This window comes from Tachyglossus aculeatus, chromosome X1, assembly GCF_015852505.1.
Source record: "Tachyglossus aculeatus isolate mTacAcu1 chromosome X1, mTacAcu1.pri, whole genome shotgun sequence".
NCBI lineage: Eukaryota > Metazoa > Chordata > Mammalia > Monotremata > Tachyglossidae > Tachyglossus > Tachyglossus aculeatus.
The window spans coordinates 93,275,415-93,294,844 of NC_052101.1; the positions used below are offsets into that span (position 1 = coordinate 93,275,415).

The following is a 19,430-nucleotide window of genomic DNA, read 5'->3' on the forward strand; positions in this document are numbered from 1 at the left end:
GCTTGCACATGTGGATTGTGGGAAGAATGCAATTAATTTTTCCATCACGTTACATCCAAATCATGTAATGAAAACTCGCATTTTAGCAAAACTGGCTTTATTTTAAAAGCCCCTGCAGCCAAACCACAAACTCCGTGGATATAGAGCCAGTGGAGACCTCCACCTCTCCCAGAGTCACATGGGGGCTTTGGTATTGACTTTTAACTTGTGCTTTGCTTTGGGCTACTTTCTGAGCGTTCATAGACAACTGCCCTTTCACACTCTAGCCAAGCAGTTTTTATTCATTTAAGACTTTAATTTTCTAGACACAAAGGGGCAAGGACAGGGGGACTTTAACGTTTTGGAGGCTTAGCACAATTCAATTCATTTCTCTAAAGTGGAGGATGTACGGGGGGTTGGGCAGAAGAGGGGAAATTAAAGTCTACACAGTAGGGGGAAGTGATACATAGTCCAATTTTTTTTTAAATGGTATTTGTTCATTCATTCATTCGTATTTACTGAATGTATACTGTGTGCAAAGCACTGTACTAAACTCTTGGAAAGTACAATACAGCAATAATGAAAGACAATCCCTGCCCACAATGAGCTTACAGTCCAGAGGTGGGGGAGACAGATATCAAAATAAGTAAACAGGCATCAATGTAAATAAACAGAATTATAGGTATATGCATATATACATAAGCGCTGTGGGATGGGGGGGGGGAAGAGCAAAGGGAGTGAGTCGAGGTGACGTGGAAGGGAGGGGGAGCTGAGGAAAAGGGGCCTTAGTCTGGGAAGGCCTCTGGGAGGAGGGTGCCTTCTGTAGGGCTTTGAAGAGGGGAAGAGTGATTGTCTGGCGGATTTGAGGAGGAAGGGCTTTCCATGCCAGAGGTAGGACACGGGCCATGGGTCGGCCATCTCGAGACAGGCGAGATGGAGGCACAGTGAGAAGGTTAGCATCAGAGGAGCAAAGCGTGCGGGCTGGGATGTAGAAGGAGAGAAGGGAGGTGAGATAAGAAAGGGCAAGGTGAAGGAGAGCTTTGAAGCCTTTGAAACTAGTGAGGAGTTTTTGTTTGTTACGGAGGTTGATAGGCAACCATTGTAGATTTTTAAGTAGGGGTGACATGCCCTGAATGTTTCTGTAGAAAGATAATCCAGGAAGCAGAGTTTAGTATGGCCTGAAGTGGGGAGAGGCAGGAGTTTGGGAGGTCAGAAAGGAGGTTGATTCAGTAATCCAGTCAGGATAGTATAAGTGATTATACTAATGTGGTAGCGGTTTGGATTGAGAAGAAAGGGCGGATCTTGGCGATGTTGTGAAGGTGAGACCAGCAGGTTTTGGTGACAGATTGGATGTGTGGGGTGAATGAGAGAGCAGAGTCAAGGATGACGCCAAGATTACGGGCTTGAGGGACGGGAAGGATGGTTGTACTGTCTACAATGACGGGAAAGTTCAGGAGAGGACAGGGTTTGGGAGGGAAGATAAGGAGCTCAGTCTTGGACATGTTGAGTTTGAGTTGGCAGGAGGACATCCAAGTAGAGTTGTCCTGAAGGCAGGAGGAGAGGTGAACCTGGAGGGAGGGGGAGAGAGAGAACAGGGGAGGAGACGTAGATTTGGGTACCATCCGCATACCATGTGCCAGGACCTATATTAAGCGCTGGGGCAGATACAAGTTAATCACATTGGACCCCAGTCCATGTCCCACTTGGGGCACACAGTCTTAATTCCCATTTTACAGATGAGGTAACTGAGACACAGTGAAGTGACTTGGGCAGGGTCACACAGCGGACAAGTGGATGAGCAGCACTAGAACCGAGGTCCTTCTGACTTCCAGGCCTGTGCTCTATCCACTAGGCCACACTGCTTCTCATTTTCCACTCATTTAACGTGTCGGCGGCTCCTAACCAAACCAGAGGCATTATTCATTCATTCAATCATATTTACGGAGTGCTTACTGTGTGCAAAGCACTGGACCCAGGAAGCAGTTGCTGCTACCATTGTTGCTATACCGCTTGTCACCTGTGTGACCTTGGGCAAGTCACTTCACTTCTCTGGGCCTCAGTTACCTCCTCTGTAAAATGGGGATTAAGACCATGAGTCCCACGTGGTACAACCTGATCACCTTGTAAATTCCCCAGCGCTTAGTCCAGTGCTTTGCACATAGTAAGCACTTAATAAATGCCATCATTATTACTATGGCTGCTACTGCTGTTGCTCCTGATGCTCCTGCTGTTAATTAATTAATTAATTCATTCAATCCTATTTATTGAGCACTTACCGTGTGCAGAGCACTGTACTAAGCGCTTGGAAAGTACAATTCGGCAACAGAGACAATCCCTACCCAACAATGGGCTCACAGTCTAGAAGGGTTATGGTATGGTAATTAATTATGCTATTTGGTATTTGTTAAGGGCCTACTATGTGCCAGGCGCTGTACTAAGTGCTAGGGTGGATACAAGCAAATCAGGTTGGACATAGTTCCGGTCCAACGTGAGGCTCACAGTCTCAATCCCCATTATTACTCTATTTATTTTACTTGTATGTATTTACTATTCTATTTAGTCAATGATGTGCATCTAGCTTTACTTCTATTTATGCTGATGACTTGACACCTGTCCACATGTTTTGTTTTGTTGTCTGTCTCCCCCTTCTAGACTGTGGGCCCATTGTTGGGTAGTGACCGTCTCTATATGTTGCCAACTTGTACTTCCCAAGCACTTAGTACAGTGCTCTGCACACAGTAAGAGCTCAATAAATACGATTGAATGGATGAATTTTACAAATGAGGTAACGACAAGTTAAGTGAAGTTAAGCTAAGAAAAGTTAAGCTGTTAGTGTTACTTCTGTTGTTGCTGAGAGAAGCAGCGTGGCTCAGTGGCAAGAGCCCGGGCTTGGGAGTCAGAAGTCATGGATTCTAATTCATTCAATCATATTTACTGAGCGCTTACTGTGTGCAGAGCACTGTACTAAGCGCTTTGGAAGTACAAGTTGGCCCTACTGAGAGCTCACCTCCTCCAGGAGGCCTTCCCAGACTGAGCCCCTTCCTTCCTCTCCCCCTCATCCCCCTCTCCATCCCCCCCATCTTACCTCCTTCCCTTCCCCACAGCACCTGTATATATGTTTGTACATATTTATTACTCTATTTATTTTACTTGTACATATCTATTCTATTCATTTTATTTTGTTACTATGTTTGGTTTTGTTCTCTGTCTCCCCCTTTTAGACTGTGAGCCCACTGTTGGGTAGGGACTGTCTCTAGATGTTGCCAATTTGTACTTCCCAAGCGCTTAGTACAGTGCTCTGCACATAGTAAGCGCTGAATAAATACGATTGATGATGATGATGATGATACAGACATGGTCCCTACCCAACAGCGGGCTAATCCCGGCTCCGCCACCTATCAGCTATGTGACTTTGGGCAACTCACTTGGGCACAGAGAAATTCAGCTCCCTCATCTGGAGAATGGGGCTGAAGACTGTGGGCCAACCTGATGACCCTGTATCTCCCCCAGCGCTTAGAGCAGTGCTTGGCACATAGTGAGCGCTTAACGAATGCCGCAATTACTATGATTACGGCTGTTACTACTATCATCATCAATCGTATTTATTGAGCACTTACTGTGTGCAGAGCACTGTACTAAGCTCTTGGGAAGTCCAAGATGGCAACATCTAGAGACAGTCCATAGCTAACAGTGGGCTCACAGTCTAAAAGGGGGAGACAGAGAACAAAACCATAGTAACAAAATAAAATAAATAGAATAGATATGTACAAGTAAAATAGAGTAATAAATATGTACAAACATATATACAGGTGCTGTGGGGAAGGGAAGGAGGTAAGATGTGGGGGGGATGGAGAGGGGGACGAGGGGGAGAGGAAGGAAGGGGCTCAGTCTGGGAAGGCCTCCTACTACTACTGCTGTTGCTCCCTAGCCCTGCACGCAGGAAACCGAAAACGGGATGGGAAGTGGGGATGGCACCCCACAGCACCTGTATATATGCATATATGTTTGTACATTTTTTTTAACTCTATTTATTTATTTAATTTATTTGTACACATCTATTCTATTTATTTTATTTTGTTAGTATGTTTGGTTTTGTTCTCTGTCTCCCCCTTTTAGACTGTGAGCCCGCTGTTGGGTAGGGACCGTCTCTCTATGTTGCCAATTTGTACTTCCCAAGCGCTTAGTCCAGTGCTCTGCACATAGTAAGCGCTCAATAAATACGATTGATTGATTGACTGAATGAGTGAATGAATGAATGAGTGAATTAATGAGTTAGTGAGTGAATGAATGAGTGAGTGAATGAATGAATGGAGTGAGTGAGTGAATGAATGAGTGAGTGAATTAATAAGTGAGTGAATTAATGAGTGAGTGAGTGAATGAATGAGTGAATGAATGAATGAATTGAGTGAGTGAGTGAATGAATGAATGAGTGAATTAAAAAGTGAATGAATTAATAAGTGAGTGAGGGAGGGAATGAGTGAATGAATGAATGGAGTGAGTGAATGAATGAATGCATGGAGTGAGTGAATGCACAAATGAATGAGTGAATGAAGGAATGAAGGAGTGAGTGAATGAATGAAGGCATGAAGGAATGAATGAATGCACGAATGAATGAGTGAATGAAGGAATGAAGGAGTGAGTGAATGAGTGAAGGCATGGAGTGAGTGAATGAGTGAACCCCACGGCGCCCCGCCCACGTTTCGTCTCTCGTCATCACGCGACATTCATTATTCATGAAGTTTCCCGGGCTCCCCGGGGGTCACGTGAGCCCATTTTCGCGCGAAAACCGGCCGAGGAAGCCGCAGCGAAAGGCGCGGTGCAGCCATGGCGGTGAGCGGGCCGGGCCGGGTGAAGGTGGGGGGGTATATTCGGGACCCCCTCCCCACGTTGCACCGGGGATGCCTTGGTCGATCTCTCCGCCGCGGTGGAACGCGGGCAGCGGTTCTGGGCCCCCGTGGAAAAAAGCCTCCGGGATAAACTGCGGGGTTGGTGGCCCTGCTGAGAGCTCACCTCCTCCAGGAGGCCTTCCCAGACTGAGCCCCTTCCTTCCTCTCCCCCTCGTCCCCCTCTCCATCCCCCCCCATCTTACCTCCTTTCCTTCCCCACAGCACCTGTATATATGCATGTGCATATTTGTAATTCTATTTTACTTGTACCTATCTATTCTATTTATTTTATTTGGTTAGTATGTTTGGTTCTGTTCTCTGTCTCCCCCTTCTAGACTGGGAGCCCACTGTTGGGTAGGGACTGTCTCTATATGTTGCCAATTTATACTTCCCAAGCGCCTAATACAGTGCTCGGCACACAGTAAGCGCTCAATAAATAGGATTGATTGATTGATATTGCAATCCGAGCTCGGGGTCCGATCAGTTTGGCACCAGCGTGGCCTTGCCCGTGTTTAGCGAAAGCGGTCACTTGCGATTTCCTTTGGCCGTCGCAGCCAGGGAACGTGCTCACCACCTCTGTTCTATTGTCGTCGTCCCCCAAGCGCTTAGCACAGTGCTCCGCACATGGTAAGCGCTCCATAAATACCACCGATGGGTTGATTTCTCCCTGCGGGGGGAGGTGGGGAGAAACCGAAAGCCTCTAGACCGTGAGCCCTCTGTGGGCAGGAAATGCATCCGTTTATTGGTGTCGTACCCTCCCGAGCGCCTAGTACAGTGCACAGCACACAGTAAGCACGGTTGAATGAAAGGCCTCAGCCCGCTGTGAGCTGGCGCTGTGCACGCAGTAAGTGCTCAATAAATTCATTCATCATCATCATCATCAATCGTATTTATTGAGCGCTTACTATGTGCAGAGCACTGTACTAAGCGCTTGGGAAGTACAAATTGGCAACATATAGAGACAGTCCCTACCCTTCATTCAGTCAGTCGTATTTATTGGGTGCTTACTGTGTGCAGAGCACTGTACTAGGCGCTTGGGAAGTACAAGTTGGCAACATATAGAGACAGTCCCTACCCTTCATTCAGTCAGTCGTATTTATTGGGTGCTTACTGTGTGCGGAGCACTGTGCTAGGCGCTTGGGAAGTACAAGTTGGCAACGTATAGAGACGGTCCCTACCCAACAACGGGCTCACAGTCTAGAAGGGGGATTGAATGACTGGATTTCCTTTGGGTCCACGTGGGCTACCCCCTTGACTGTGCGGCCGGCCTTGTTGCAGGATTCCTCAGAACCTTCCAATGCCACCTCCAGCCCGGCTGGCAGATACCGGCGCAATGGGGATGCCCTGACGTCCAGTCCCGGCCGCAGCTCCCGCCGTGGCGGCGCCGACGCCCTGACCTCCAGCCCCGGCCGGGACTTGCCCCCCTTTGAGGATGAGTCGGAGGGGCTGCTGGGGACCGAAGGGCTCCCGGACGAGGAGGAGGAGGAGGATGGCGAGGAGCTGATTGGCGATGGGATGGAGAGGTAAGAGGGCCCGGGGAGTGGTTTTGCCGCTCGCCTTGGTGCATCCGGTGATGCTGAGAAGGGAGGGCATCTTGGGGGCAGCCGACGGCAGGTGCAGAGCATCCGAGGCAGGAGAGTCCGTCTCCGATAAGCAGCGTGGCCTAGCCGAGAGAGCACAGGTTTGGTAGGTAGGGGACCTGAGATCCAGTTCCGGCACCGCCACTCACCTGCTGTGTGAGCTCGGGGTAAATCACCTAACTTGTGAGCCTCGTCTGGAAAATGGAGATTCCGTACCTATTCTGTCTCCTACATAGACCCTGAGCCCCATGTGGGACAGGGATTGTGCGACCTGATTATCTTCTATCTACTCCAGAGTTGAGAACTGTGCTTGACACATTGTAAGCGCTTAACAATTATCAGAAAGCGTGCTCCTCTAGGCAAATCCCTTTCTGATCTCTCCGTTCCCCGTTTCTAGCGCAGGGAAATTCTGTCCGTGTGCTGGTTTTCAGCCCCTTCTGGGGGTCAGACTGCAGCCAGCAGGCAGTTTGCCCTGGGTGAAGTTTCATTATTGAAGCATCAACCCCAGTTCAGCCACAGAGGGATAGATCGAGCTGTGGGTCGTGTGTTAAGGGTGGGATTTAGGGTGGGATTTTGCACCCCCCAAACTGGATCGCATTTCCTGGGCTGACTCTGCGTGTGTGTGTGTCTGTCTTTCTGTCCAGGGATTACCGTGCTATTCCCGAGCTGGATACCTACGAGGTGGAGGGCCTGGCTCTGGATGACGAGGACGTGGAGGAGCTGACGGCCAGTCAGAGGGAGGCAGCCGAACGGGTCATGCGACAGCGGGACCGAGAGGCAGATCGGGGCCTGGGCCGCATGCGCCGAGGACTCCTCTATGGTATGGGAGGAGGGGAGGCTCCCCTCTGGCTAGGGAGGTGGACGAACCCTCTCTAAGTTCAGCCTGCCCCTGCTTGCTTAGAGAAGCCGCGTGGCTCAGTGGAAAGAGAACGGGCTTAGGAGTCAGAAGTCATGGGTTCTAATCCCGGCTCCGCCACTTGTCAGCTGTGTGACTCTGGGCAAGTCACTTAACTTCTCTGTACCTCAGTTACCTCATCTGCAAAATGGGGATTAAGACTGTGAGCTCCATGTGGGACAACCTGATGACCATGTATCCCCCCCAGCGCTTAGAACAGTGCTTGGCACATAGTAAGCGCTTAACAAATACCATCATTACTGTTATTGTTTCTGAACCCGGACTCTGGTCTAGGGAGAAGCGCTCTGGGTTGTGGGACAGATCTTGGGAGCACAGATCCAAGTTGGGGGTGAGCGTGGTGACTGTTTTCTACCTGGGAGACTCAATACCCAACCTCTGTCCACCCTTTTTGTTTTTCGGTGGGGAGAGGGCTGGGGGGAGATCCAGACCCCGAACAGTAGCCAGAGAGTTGTCAGACTCTTGATGGAAACTCTCTCATGTTGCCCCTGGTTGTCATGGGGGCCGAGGCTAATAATCGGGAGGGTTGGAAGAAAGTTGGTAGGGAGAAGTAGTATGCGATGATCCTGAAAGTATAGTGGGTAGAGGGTGGCAGTGTGAGTGAACCCAGGGTGGCACACCACCGGGGGAAGTGACCCATCGTGAGGGGGAGGGAGGGCAATGCCCTTATTCTCATGCTCCGTGTGGCCCCCAGACAGTGACGAGGAGGAAGAGGGACGGCCGTCCCGGAAGCGGCGCTTGGTGGAGAGGGCCACGGAAGAGGGTGAAGAAGAGGAGATGATTGAGAGTATTGAAAACTTAGAAGACCTGAAAGGACACTCTGTGAGGGAGTGGGTGAGCATGGCAGGCCCGCGACTGGAAATCCACCACCGATTCAAGAACTTCCTGCGTACCCACGTGGATGGTCATGGCCACAACGTCTTCAAGGAACGCATCAGTGACATGTGCAAAGGTGTGGGGCTGGGACCATCCCACTGTGCACACTTGCTCTCTTTCTCTCTCTTCCTCCTCTCTGCCTCCCTACCCACGTGGAACCCCATCAATCAGTGATATTTGAGTGCTTGCCGTGTGCAGAGCGCTGAGCTAAGTGTTGTGGAGGGGAGTACGATAGAGTAAATAGACACAATCCCTGCCCTTGAGTGGGCCTGTAAGGGGGACCGTGGTCATGCTGCTACCTTCCCCTCACTCTGGAGGTGGATCATCATCATCATCATCAATCGTATTTATTGAGCGCTTACTATGTGCAGAGCACTGTACTAAGCGCTTGGGAAGTACAAATTGGCAACATATAGAGACAGTCCCTACCCAGCAGTGGGCTCACAGTCTAAAAGGGGGATTTGTCTGGGACCAGATGGTTGGGGGACAGCAAGGCGTTGAGGTTGTCCACCGGGTATTTTGCTTGGCCAAGAGAACTTGAAGCATTGTTGTTCGTGCCTATGGGGCCAAGGAAATGCTGGGGGGGGGTGGGGGGGGCATCCTGCTACCCACCTCTTCTCCCTCACCCCCTTAGAGAACCGCGAGAGTCTGGTGGTGAATTATGAGGACCTGGCAGCCCGGGAGCACGTCTTGGCCTACTTTCTGCCTGAGGCACCAGCTGAACTGCTGCGCATCTTTGACGAGGCTGCCCGCGAAGTGGTGCTGGCCATGTACCCTAAATACGACCGCATTGCCAGTCACATCCATGTCCGCATCTCCCATTTACCCCTGGTGGAGGAGCTACGCTCTCTCAGGTGAGAAGGCTGGGGGCTGGGGGTCGGAAGGAAGATCCCATTTGTGGCAGGAGATCCGAGGAGTCATTTGCCACCCTGTACTAGTGCACTGGTGCTTTTCAAACTTCCAGCGCTTCGTACGGTGCCTGACGCATAGTAAGCACTTAACAAATACCATAATTATTAGTAGCCTCCGTCCTATACCGCCAGAAGCCCTCTGGAGAAAGGTGGAACCCTAAGAGACCTAGAATAATAATAATACCACAAATTTGTTCACCCAGTGGGCACTCAATAAATTCTACCACTACTACATTCAAGCAGTATGGGAGCCCTCAAAGCTTTTTTATAGATACTATACCTGCGATCTCAGAGTTCTATCTGCAGTACTCACCTTCTGACCACCTCTTCCCCGTCTTACCCTCCCCTTTCCATTCCCCACACCCAGAAGAATGCTCACTGATACCAAAACAGGTGAGAGGGGCTCCCTGGAAGGGGGGGACAGGAGACATACCCAATTTCTACCTGTGTATTCTTTCCCGGAGCGTAGTACAGTGCTCCGCACACCGTAAGTATTTGGTAAATGCCATTACCACTGAGTACTAAAAACAGAAATTTCTGCAGGTCGCTGCCACCATTTACTCCCTGCAGTTTGTGCTTCTGGGGCTCAGGTCAGAGTTGGCGACTGCAGGCGCAGCTCCTCTTTGCACCTGCTCTGCTGCTGTTCTGCTTTTTGCCGGACTTCCCAGAATTCTTTCAGCGGGGAGACCGGCAGAAGCTGCCGCCGCTATATTGCGGTACCGTTAGGGAAGTTTGAAAGCCTCTGAAGGAGCAAATAGGTTACTCTCAACTTCCTTTTGTGGCGCAGCAAACATTATGGTGGTTTCGAAAGGGGCTTGGGCAGGGCAACACCTGTGTTCTCTAAAGTACCAGTAGTGGAACTGGTATCGTTATAGCCCTGGTTGGAAAACACTTTCTTTCAGTTGTATTTATTGAGCGCTTACTGTGTGCAGAGCACCGTACTAAGCACTAGTCTACTAGAGTTTTCTGTCCTTCCAGGAATTGGGACCCCAACATAGATGCTCCCTCGTGGGGAGGGATGATGGGGCAGTTCCTCTAGGGGGATCAGATAATTGGGTTCCAAAGTTTAAAGTCCTGCAGTTCCTTCATGCAGGAGAATGGATGTGGGGAGACAGAGACACACAGACAGACTACTGAGGAGGCAAATCTTGGCAAATTCTGGGCTGGCAGCAAAGAGGAGACCTAGAGCAGATGGCCTCTATGATCCATGTATCTGATCTTCCTCTCCCCACCCCCTTTCCCCTGCAACAGACAGCTGCACCTGAATCAGCTGATCCGGACCAGCGGGGTGGTAACGAGCTGCACAGGAGTCCTGCCCCAGCTCAGCATGGTCAAGTACAACTGCAACAAGTGCAACTTTATCCTGGGACCCTTCTGCCAGTCTCAGAATCAGGAAGTGAAGCCTGGCTCCTGCCCTGAGTGTCAGTCGACAGGCCCCTTCGAAGTGAACATGGAAGAGGTGAGAAGTCACGCCACCCGTGACTCATTAGAAAGGACAGCCGGCTGCCCCCAGGTCTAAGGGGCAGGGCGGACGGGCCTAGCGGCAACCAGCACAAATCCATCCTGCTTCTCCTGATGCACCGGGGAGAAGATGAGCGAGAGGGGTTTCGTAGAATCCTGGGGCTCAGAAGGTCACCTGGTCCAGCCCCGTGCCTCAACCAGGTCTCCTTTCCCAATCATTATACATCGGGATGAATGTTCCCCCGAAGCAACAGGGAGAGGGCATTCTGAGAGGGCTTGTCCTGAGTTCCGTCGTGTCCCCTGCAGACCATCTACCAGAATTACCAGCGCATCCGAATCCAAGAGAGTCCAGGAAAGGTGGCCGCGGGCAGGCTTCCTCGTTCTAAGGATGCCATCCTCCTCGCCGACCTGGTGGACAGCTGCAAACCGGGAGATGAGATTGTGAGTGAGGGAAGGGGGATGCATGATGAGCCCTTTGGAGATGGGTTGATGTGACTGTGGGGCGAGGAGAGAAAGAACGTCAGTGACGCAGGTCAAACGTGGTCCAATAGATTCAGATTTAGTTGTTACACGGGAACCCAGAAGTGGTCTATTTTTGGTTGTTTTAGAATTCATTTTTCAAACTATATGGCAGGGAAGAGTATCGAAAGCCATGGACAAGAAGCTTCGATTGATATATTTAGCTCATGAAAACTGCTGGTTGGTTCTCACTCGATTTACTGAGACTTGGGTGATAACAGATTGATTTTTTTTTTAGCCCCAGACTGCCTGATAATCACTTGAATTGATGGAACTGCCTGATAATCACTTGAATTGATGGAAAACTTGTATTTTTCCAAAGCACTTTAATGTCAGTGGTCTCATTTTATCCTCACAGCATCCCTGGGAGGTAGGGAAGAGTGGGTATTGTCTTCATGTTACAGATAACAATTGTGGTATCTGTTAAGTGCTTACCATGTGCTAAGCGGGAGGGAGACCAGGTATTGAATCCCCATCTTACAGACGAGGTAACTGAGACACAGTGAAGTTAAGCAGCTTTCTGGAGGTCACAAAACAGGCAAGTGGCAGAACTGGGTTTGGAACCCAGGTCCTTTGACTCCCAGGCCGATGCTCTTCCCACTAGGCCGAGCTGCATCTCTAGAGAAATTAGGTACGGAAAGGTCAAGTGACTTGTTCAAAGTCATGCAGCAGGCCTGTGGCAAAACCGGGGCTAGGACACAGGTCTCCTGACTCTTAGACCTATGTCTTCCCACTAAATTATGGTTTTTTTCTTTTCTCCCTCCCCCTCAGACGCTGTGCCCTAGGCCTACGTCTGCTTGCTAGCAGCGTCCCTGTGGAACCCCAATATCCCACGTGGATACCACTGGTCAAAACAATGGTGGGGGGAGAACAAGCACCCTGGTTTGAGCAGGGGAAGCCTGAATCCTAGACCTGTCCCTGCCATTGACACACTTGTTTATCTTGGGCACCTTACCTCACCACCTCACCAGTGTGTGCCTCGGTTTCCTGCTCTGTAAAATGGAATAAGAAATGTGCCGGAGACCCAGCTAGGTAGGGGAAGAGTCTGATCCCAGTCTCATGCCATGTGGAGTGGACTGCTTATTTCTTCCTCCCTCCTTCCCTCTAGATTGTAAACTCGTTGTGGACAGGGAATGTGTCCACCAACGCTGGTGTACTGTACTCTCCCAGACAGTACAGTGCTCTGCACACTGTAAGTACTTAATAAATACCACAAATCCATTTCTAACCAGGAACTGACAGGAATTTACCACAACAACTATGATGGCTCCCTCAACACCGCCAATGGCTTCCCCGTCTTTGCCACCGTCATCCTGGCCAATCACGTGGCCAAGAAGGATGACAAGGTAGCTGTCGGGGAGCTGACCGACGAGGATGTGAAGACCATCATTAGCCTGTCCAAAGATGAGCAGATTGGGGAGAAGGTGAGTCTGGAGCCCAGGAGAGGGGTGAAGGCCGCTTTGGGAGGTGAGGCGGAGGCTGCTTTGGGGTGATCCCGTTCTGTAGTCCCCAGCCCAAGCAGCGTGGGATCAGGAAATGATACAGGCCAAGTCCAGACTAGCCTGTGCCCACGTCATGGAGCAGAGTTCTTTCTGGCGCATGGAACTGTTAGAGACTTTGCTTCGATCAGGGGGAAATCCTGCCCTACAAAGCTTGAGGAGGAGCTGCAAAAAAGGAAAATGTTTAGCAGTGGAGATGGGTGTGTGCATAAGCTAATTGTCTGAGAGTTTGGATGTTTGGGTCATAACCCTATCTTGCTGTGTGCCCCTGAGTCAGTTCAGTCTCCCATTCCCCATTGGCAATTCCTGGCGCTTCCTAAGCTACCGGGATGAATGAAAAGCCTTCTCGGGGAAATTCTGAGATCTCGGGGTTAAACTGTGTAACCACACTGGACTTTACATATTCCTGAGTCCCAAAAGGGCAGAGACATTAGCCTCCACTAACTCCCTGTTCCTCTTTCCAGGTCTTTGCCAGCATTGCCCCCTCTATCTATGGGCATGAAGACATCAAGAGAGGCCTTGCCCTCGCGTTGTTTGGAGGGGAACCCAAAAACCCAGGTGCATAAGGGCAGAGCGCCATGTCAGATAGTGGTCTCCTAGAGAGCCCATTCCTGGGCCCCTTCTCTCCACCTGGGAGCTGAGCCGGGGAAAGGGCTTGCAGGGATTGCAAGGATGCTTCCAGGTTGGGGAGACTGTTTAATGCCCGGGCAGGGTCAGGTGATGGAACCTTATGGTTGGCCCAGCACGAGGCCGAACTCAAACTCGGTCAGGTTCCGACGCTTCCCGTGCTCCAGAGGTTTCAGGCCAGGTGGGGTTGGGATTTTGGGTGGCTGGATGACCCCTTCTAGCAGCCTGCAGGGCAATCACACCCTAATGGGTCGAACGTGAGCCCCTAGATCCTCTAGTGGTTCAGTCCAGGCTCACTTCTGGATCGGATCTGGTGCCGGAATCCGGAGGCCACCCGCGGGCCGGCCACAGTTCAGGCCTGAGGATTTCCGGTCCAGGCAGTGAACATTGCCCAGAGCAACCTGATTAATCTGAGGCCGACCCCTCCGACCCACCCTCTGAGCTCCCTTCTCCTTTCCCTCCAGGTGGCAAGCACAAAGTGCGTGGGGACATCAACGTGCTTCTGTGTGGGGACCCTGGCACAGCCAAGTCCCAGTTCCTCAAGTACGTGGAGAAGGTGTCCAGCCGCGCCATCTTCACCACTGGCCAGGGGGCCTCCGCCGTGGGTCTCACCGCCTATGTCCAGCGGCACCCGGTCAGCAGAGAATGGACCCTGGAGGCGGGGGCCCTGGTGCTCGCCGACCGAGGGGTGTGCCTGATTGACGAGTTCGACAAGGTGAGCGCCAGGCCTCCCAGGGTCGCCGGGGGACTCTGGGCGAGTCGGCCCGGCCGCTTCTGAGCCCAGGGCGATCCAACTGCCAGTGGAGAGAATTATCCAAAGGGGCTGGCTGGGCCTAGCCCCCGTAGGCTCTGGGGGTCCGGGCTAAGAGGGGAACTTGGCTGTGCCGCAGATGAACGACCAGGACAGGACCAGCATCCACGAGGCCATGGAGCAGCAGAGCATCTCCATTTCCAAGGCTGGCATCGTCACCTCCCTCCAGGCGCGCTGCACCGTCATCGCCGCTGCTAACCCCATAGGTACTAGGCAGCCGGTGGAGGGAAGGCTCTAGCTCTCCAGGCGCAGGGTCTCGGGGTAGGGGCCAGAAGCCCCAAAGAGTAACCCCAGGCAGTGCTTAATTTGGAGCCAAAGCAGAGTCGGGCCTGACGTGATTGCGTCGTCTTCTTTTCGTGACTGAAGTGGCGTGCCCCGTTCCAAATTAAGCCCTGGCCTCAGGTTAAAGTGACTCTACCCCTCTAGCAGCTAATAGGTAGAAAGAAGGTCTTGCCTCCTGAGGCCCACCAGGCCGGGCCCAAAAGGGGGTACTCCCTGGCCCTCTCTTCTGGTGTCCGAGATGGAGGAAAATGGTGACCCTGGGAGGCAGCAGGGTCCTTGGGTTCTCTGCCCAGGACTCGTTGCGGTGAGAGAGACAATTCTACTCCACTTTCCTCCCTTTCTTAGCTTCACTGAGGCCACGGCTGGTTCAAGGCCCATGGGCCGACCAGCTCAGGATTCTGTCTCCCAAGAGTGGCAGCAAGGATGCTCGGAGGAACCGTGTGCGGCGGTTGCCCTGCTGAACCACATCCTCAGAGGAAGGGGAAGGCCCTCTGTCTGCCCTGCTTCCTGGAAGGTGCCCCATGTGGCGATCGGATGGATCCTAGAGGGATCCCGTCCTTTTCTTTTCAGCATCTCTCTTCAGCTCTGCAGTCGCCCCTAATTGAGTGGGCTAGAGAGATCCCAGCTAAATCAGCTTCGCCAGGCTGGGGGAGCTGGACCCTATTGGCTTCCTTTTGTGCCACAGGTGGACGCTACGACCCCTCACTGACCTTCTCGGAAAATGTAGACCTCACAGAGCCCATCATCTCCCGCTTCGATGTCCTGTGCGTGGTGAGAGACACCGTGGACCCTGTTCAGGTGCGGAGTGACTCGAAACTTCAGGGTGCCCACAGGCCTGGAGGGCTTGGATGGTGCAAAGGAGTGGAGGCTGGGCCTCCCCACCTCCCCCAAGCTAAAAAACCGTTCAGGGGTGTGGAAGGGGGATACCGATCAGGGAGTGGAGGCAGGGAGAACTTTCTGCTTAGAGATGAGGAACAAGCCAGGGAGGGAACCAGGCCATGGGCTGGTCTTGTGGTTGTCCACAGTATCCTCTTATACCTCTCTCGCATCAGCCACGGCCTCTTTCCCAGCTGCTCCTTTGCAGTGAATCCATTGACTGGCTTGTTCAGAGCCGGTCAAGGGAAGTGGAGTGTGACGATGGCTTGGGGCAGGCCGGGGGGCCTCCCTCCCACCCCCCGGGCCTTGGAGAACTGCCATGGCAGCCTTTCCGTTGCCCTCCCCTCAGGACGAGATGCTGGCCCGCTTTGTCGTCGGCAGCCACATCAAGCACCACCCCAGCAACAAAGAGGAGGAGGAGGTCAACGGGAGGGACCCAGAGCCGGCCCTGCCCAACACGTATGGGGTGGAGCCCCTGCCGCAGGAGGTGCTGAAAAAATACATCATCTACGCCAAGGAAAAAGTCCACCCCAAGCTCAACCAGATGGATCAGGACAAGGTGGCCAAGATGTACAGCGACCTGCGAAAGGAGTCTATGGTGAGGGTCCCAAGGGGAGGGGGAAGGAGGATGGGATGCTATGCTGCTCAGCAGGCATATTGGAAGAGCCTGGGGTTAGGTCTTTCGTGGCCTGCTAATTTGTGCCAAAGGAGCAAATGGCTGCCCATTGAGTGTGGGTGTTGGTTCTCATGAATTTTCTCTCCTGCCAGGGAGACCCTGTCTTCTGTGGGCCTCCTGGAAGAGGGAGACTATAGTGAAGCTCCCAGGTTTCACGTGGTCTTCTTGTCCCCTGCACCTCACCTGCCCCTGGGAGGGTCCAGCCTAACAGGACACTCTAGGGAGCCCCACCCCTCACCCCCAAACCTCTTCCAAGTCCATTTAAACCCTGGGGAGAGAAGACGACTGTGTCCTCTCCATCCACCTCCCATCCCCGTCCCCCCAGGTTAAGGAGCGGTCGGCAGCCTCAGCAGTAGGGACTTGGTATTCCAAGGCTATTATCCTGATGCTGGACCTGAAAGTCTGAGGACTATTTCTGAGGTTGGAATCCTCCCTAGATACCTAATACCGGCTCTCTCCCCCTACCATACCAACTTGAGAAATAGGGTTAAAATTACCCAGAATTTAGGGTTCTTAGTCCTTTGAGTTCCAGGATGCCATGGGACCTAAATGGAGTATAAACTGAAGCACGCCTGGACTGGAGCATGAAGCCCAAGGGTTTAAAATGAGCGAGAGGAGTCAGGGGGTGATGCAAAGGTTTTTTTTTGGGGGGGGGGGGACCTAGTTAACGATGGATTTTCCCTGTATCTGTAGATGGTGCTGTTCCCTCGTTTTCCCTGCCTTTTCCCTTTGCTTCCCACCCCCGACCCCAGTGCCTCAACCCCTCCTGCGCCTCACAGCCAAACTCTGCTCCCAAAAGCCAGTACCTCCCCTAGCTGTGCCTGATATTTCTCTCTCCCTCCCCCCAGGCCACCGGCAGCATCCCTATCACAGTGCGACACATTGAGTCGATGATCCGCATGGCAGAGGCCCACGCCCGCATCCACCTCCGGGACTATGTGGTGGAGGATGATGTGAACATGGCCATCCGGGTGATGCTGGAGAGCTTCATAGACACCCAAAAGTTCAGCGTCATGCGGAGCATGCGTAAGGTGAGGAGGACCTTTAGGGGAGCAGGCAGGGGGGTGAGCCTGCCCTCTGAAAGAACCTGAAGAGGCTGTCGGTTGAAGGGGTGGTACACCAGTAGCACGAATACCCCGGCACATACCCTTCCCCCTTCTGCCTGACCCCCAGTGGGATGACCACAACAATCGTTCTTGATTTCCCGGCCTCTGTGCCAGGGGACATTTGGACATTATTCCCGTTCCTGTGGTGGAGGGGAGTGCCGGGTGCCGAGAAGAGGGCCCCAGGCAGTGGAGGACAGGGAAACTGGTGGCCAGAGGGGGTTGAGGGGGCTGCTTTGGTGATACATGGTTCGATTTGGACATTCCACCCTTGTCTCGGCTCAGACCTTCGCCCGCTACCTAGCTTTCCGGCGGGACAACAATGAGCTGCTGCTCTTCATCCTGAAGCAGTTGGTGGCAGAACAGGTGATGTACCAGCGCAACCGCTACGGAGCTCAGCAAGACACCATTGAGGTGCCCGAGAAGGATCTGGTGGACAAGGTAGGGGCCAAATGGTTGGTGGTACTCAGCTGGGGCGGGGGGTGAGGGGCAAGGAAGGGGTCCTTCGCAGAGCACCTTCCGACGCTTTGACTGACTCCGTGGCGTTTCGTCCTCTACAGGCCCGTCAGATCAACATCCACAACCTCTCGGCCTTCTATGGCAGCGAGCTCTTCCGGATGAACAAATTCAGCCATGACCTGAAGCGCAAGTTGATCGTCCAGCAGTTCTGAGACCCCTACCGACCCCCAGTCCCCGCAGCCAGCCTCGTTCTGTGGGGGTCTTGGTTTGCCAATAGACTGTAAATACAGCTGTCCCTGGAGGGACAGGGCTCAACCCCTGGCCCCCACGGCCTGGTCACTAGTGATTTGACTGTGGCTAGGGGAAGGCCGTTGCTGTTGGGAAGTCAAGTTGTGAGTTCATGTGTTCTTCCTTTTCTACTTTCTTTGATGCCCGCACTCTGGGTCCACCTTCTCACTGCCTGGGACCAGTCCTTTCTAAGCGGCCTACACTCTGAAGGGGTTCCATCAGTGGGGTTTAGAGTAGAACAGCCATCGTGAGTAAGAGAGAGGGAAGAGGCAGGTGGGGGATACTGACCCAAAGGCGGTTGGCCACAGCCCACCTCAGACAGTGATGAGAACTGCTGCTCCCTCTGTTAACCAGCCCTTCAGCCACCTTCCCTGGACTTCCTAGCCTTTAGCAGTTCTGGGCTCAAGGTGGCTTTTTGCCACTCCTGGCCTAGCAAGCAGGTGCCACTGCAATCTCTTCTCAGAGCAGTGGCTGAGAGTCTGTCCTTTGTCTGCCACGCACTGTGGGTTTGTTTAAGGACAGAAAACTGATGGGTTGAAGGACCGGGCTTTGTGCTAAACAAGCCCACCTGATTGGCTGGCTGGCTTCCCCAAGCTTAAAATGCAGTATCTTTGTTGCCTGTACGCTCTAACCATCCGCTCGAGGAGCAAGGGGAGAGGCGCCAGTAGCAGTAGCATCATGCGGGGCGTGATTTGCTGCAGCAACTCAGCAATGAAGCTGATTATGCAGCCTGCCTCACTGCTTCCTTTTTCCTCCCTATATCCTACATCTGTCCCTGAGGTTCTTCTCTTGCCTCTTTCCCTGCTTGTATATTGGATCACCACCTGTGATAGAGTGCTTGTGTGTGTGTGTTGTGGGGGGTGGGGGGGGGAGAGACATATTCTTAAATAAAGTTGCTCTTTTAAGCACCACTGTCTGGGTGTAGGTGCTCCCCTGACCTGCTTGAGAAGTGGCCCTGGGTGGTAGACTCATTTTGGGTTGACTGGAACTTTTAGATCCGCTCAGGGTTGCTCCTGGAGAGTTTCCAGGACTCTCCAGGACGGGAGGGAGTCAAGCAGAGGCATATCCATTCCATTCCTAGCTTGGGCAGTGGCTAGTGAGTGGACGGCAATCTGCTATGAATCAAGACTCACCTGTGCTGGGCAGCAACAGCATGGGAGAGAGTCGAGGGTGGAGACTCAAAGTTTACTGTGAGGAAGGATGCAATGGTAAACAACTTGCGTATTTTTTCCAAGAAAGCTCTGGGTACACTAGCGGAACGAATGCAGATGGAGGTGGAGTGTTCTGGGAGAGATGTGTCCAGGGTCAGAGATGACAGTATAAGACAAGACAAGGAGATGATCTGGGTTTCTTTGTGGCCTCACCCTTAGGGGGCTGTTTCATCAGGGCACTGTTCCAGTTCTACTGAAATTAAAGCAGTTCTGTCCCTAATTCACTGTGTGACTGAAGGCCAGGTACTTAACCTCCCTGGGCATCTTGTTTCCAAATAAGTAAAATGGAGAGGAGTTCTCAATCCCTGGCTGAAGAGTGTCCCCCACCAAACACACACGCAAGGTTATCCATTAGCCTGCTCCATAGGGAACTTGGGCTTAGATCATCGCAGTGGAGTTTGCTCAGATGCTAACCCAGTACAGCTTAGGACCTTGAATTCCTGCTCAGCTGGGCTCTGGTTGTGTAGCTGGTT

General features: G+C 52.4%; 1 protein-coding gene across 1 annotated transcript; it reads left to right on the plus strand.

Annotated features, from left to right (window-relative positions):
* Nucleotides 1–4,783: 4,783 nt before the first annotated feature.
* On the plus strand, nt 4,784–18,589 carry MCM2 (minichromosome maintenance complex component 2). Its single transcript, XM_038772603.1, has 16 exons — nt 4,784–4,809; nt 6,144–6,388; nt 7,090–7,265; nt 8,053–8,310; nt 8,869–9,088; nt 10,397–10,604; nt 10,913–11,047; nt 12,358–12,549; nt 13,089–13,182; nt 13,716–13,966; nt 14,142–14,268; nt 15,030–15,142; nt 15,570–15,818; nt 16,745–16,927; nt 17,285–17,440; nt 17,560–18,589. The coding sequence occupies exons 1-16, from the start codon at nt 4,804–4,806 to the stop codon at nt 17,668–17,670; spliced, it is 2,724 nt and encodes a 907-aa protein (XP_038628531.1). The 5' UTR covers nt 4,784–4,803; the 3' UTR covers nt 17,671–18,589.
* The last annotated feature ends 841 nt before the right edge of the window (nt 18,590–19,430 follow it).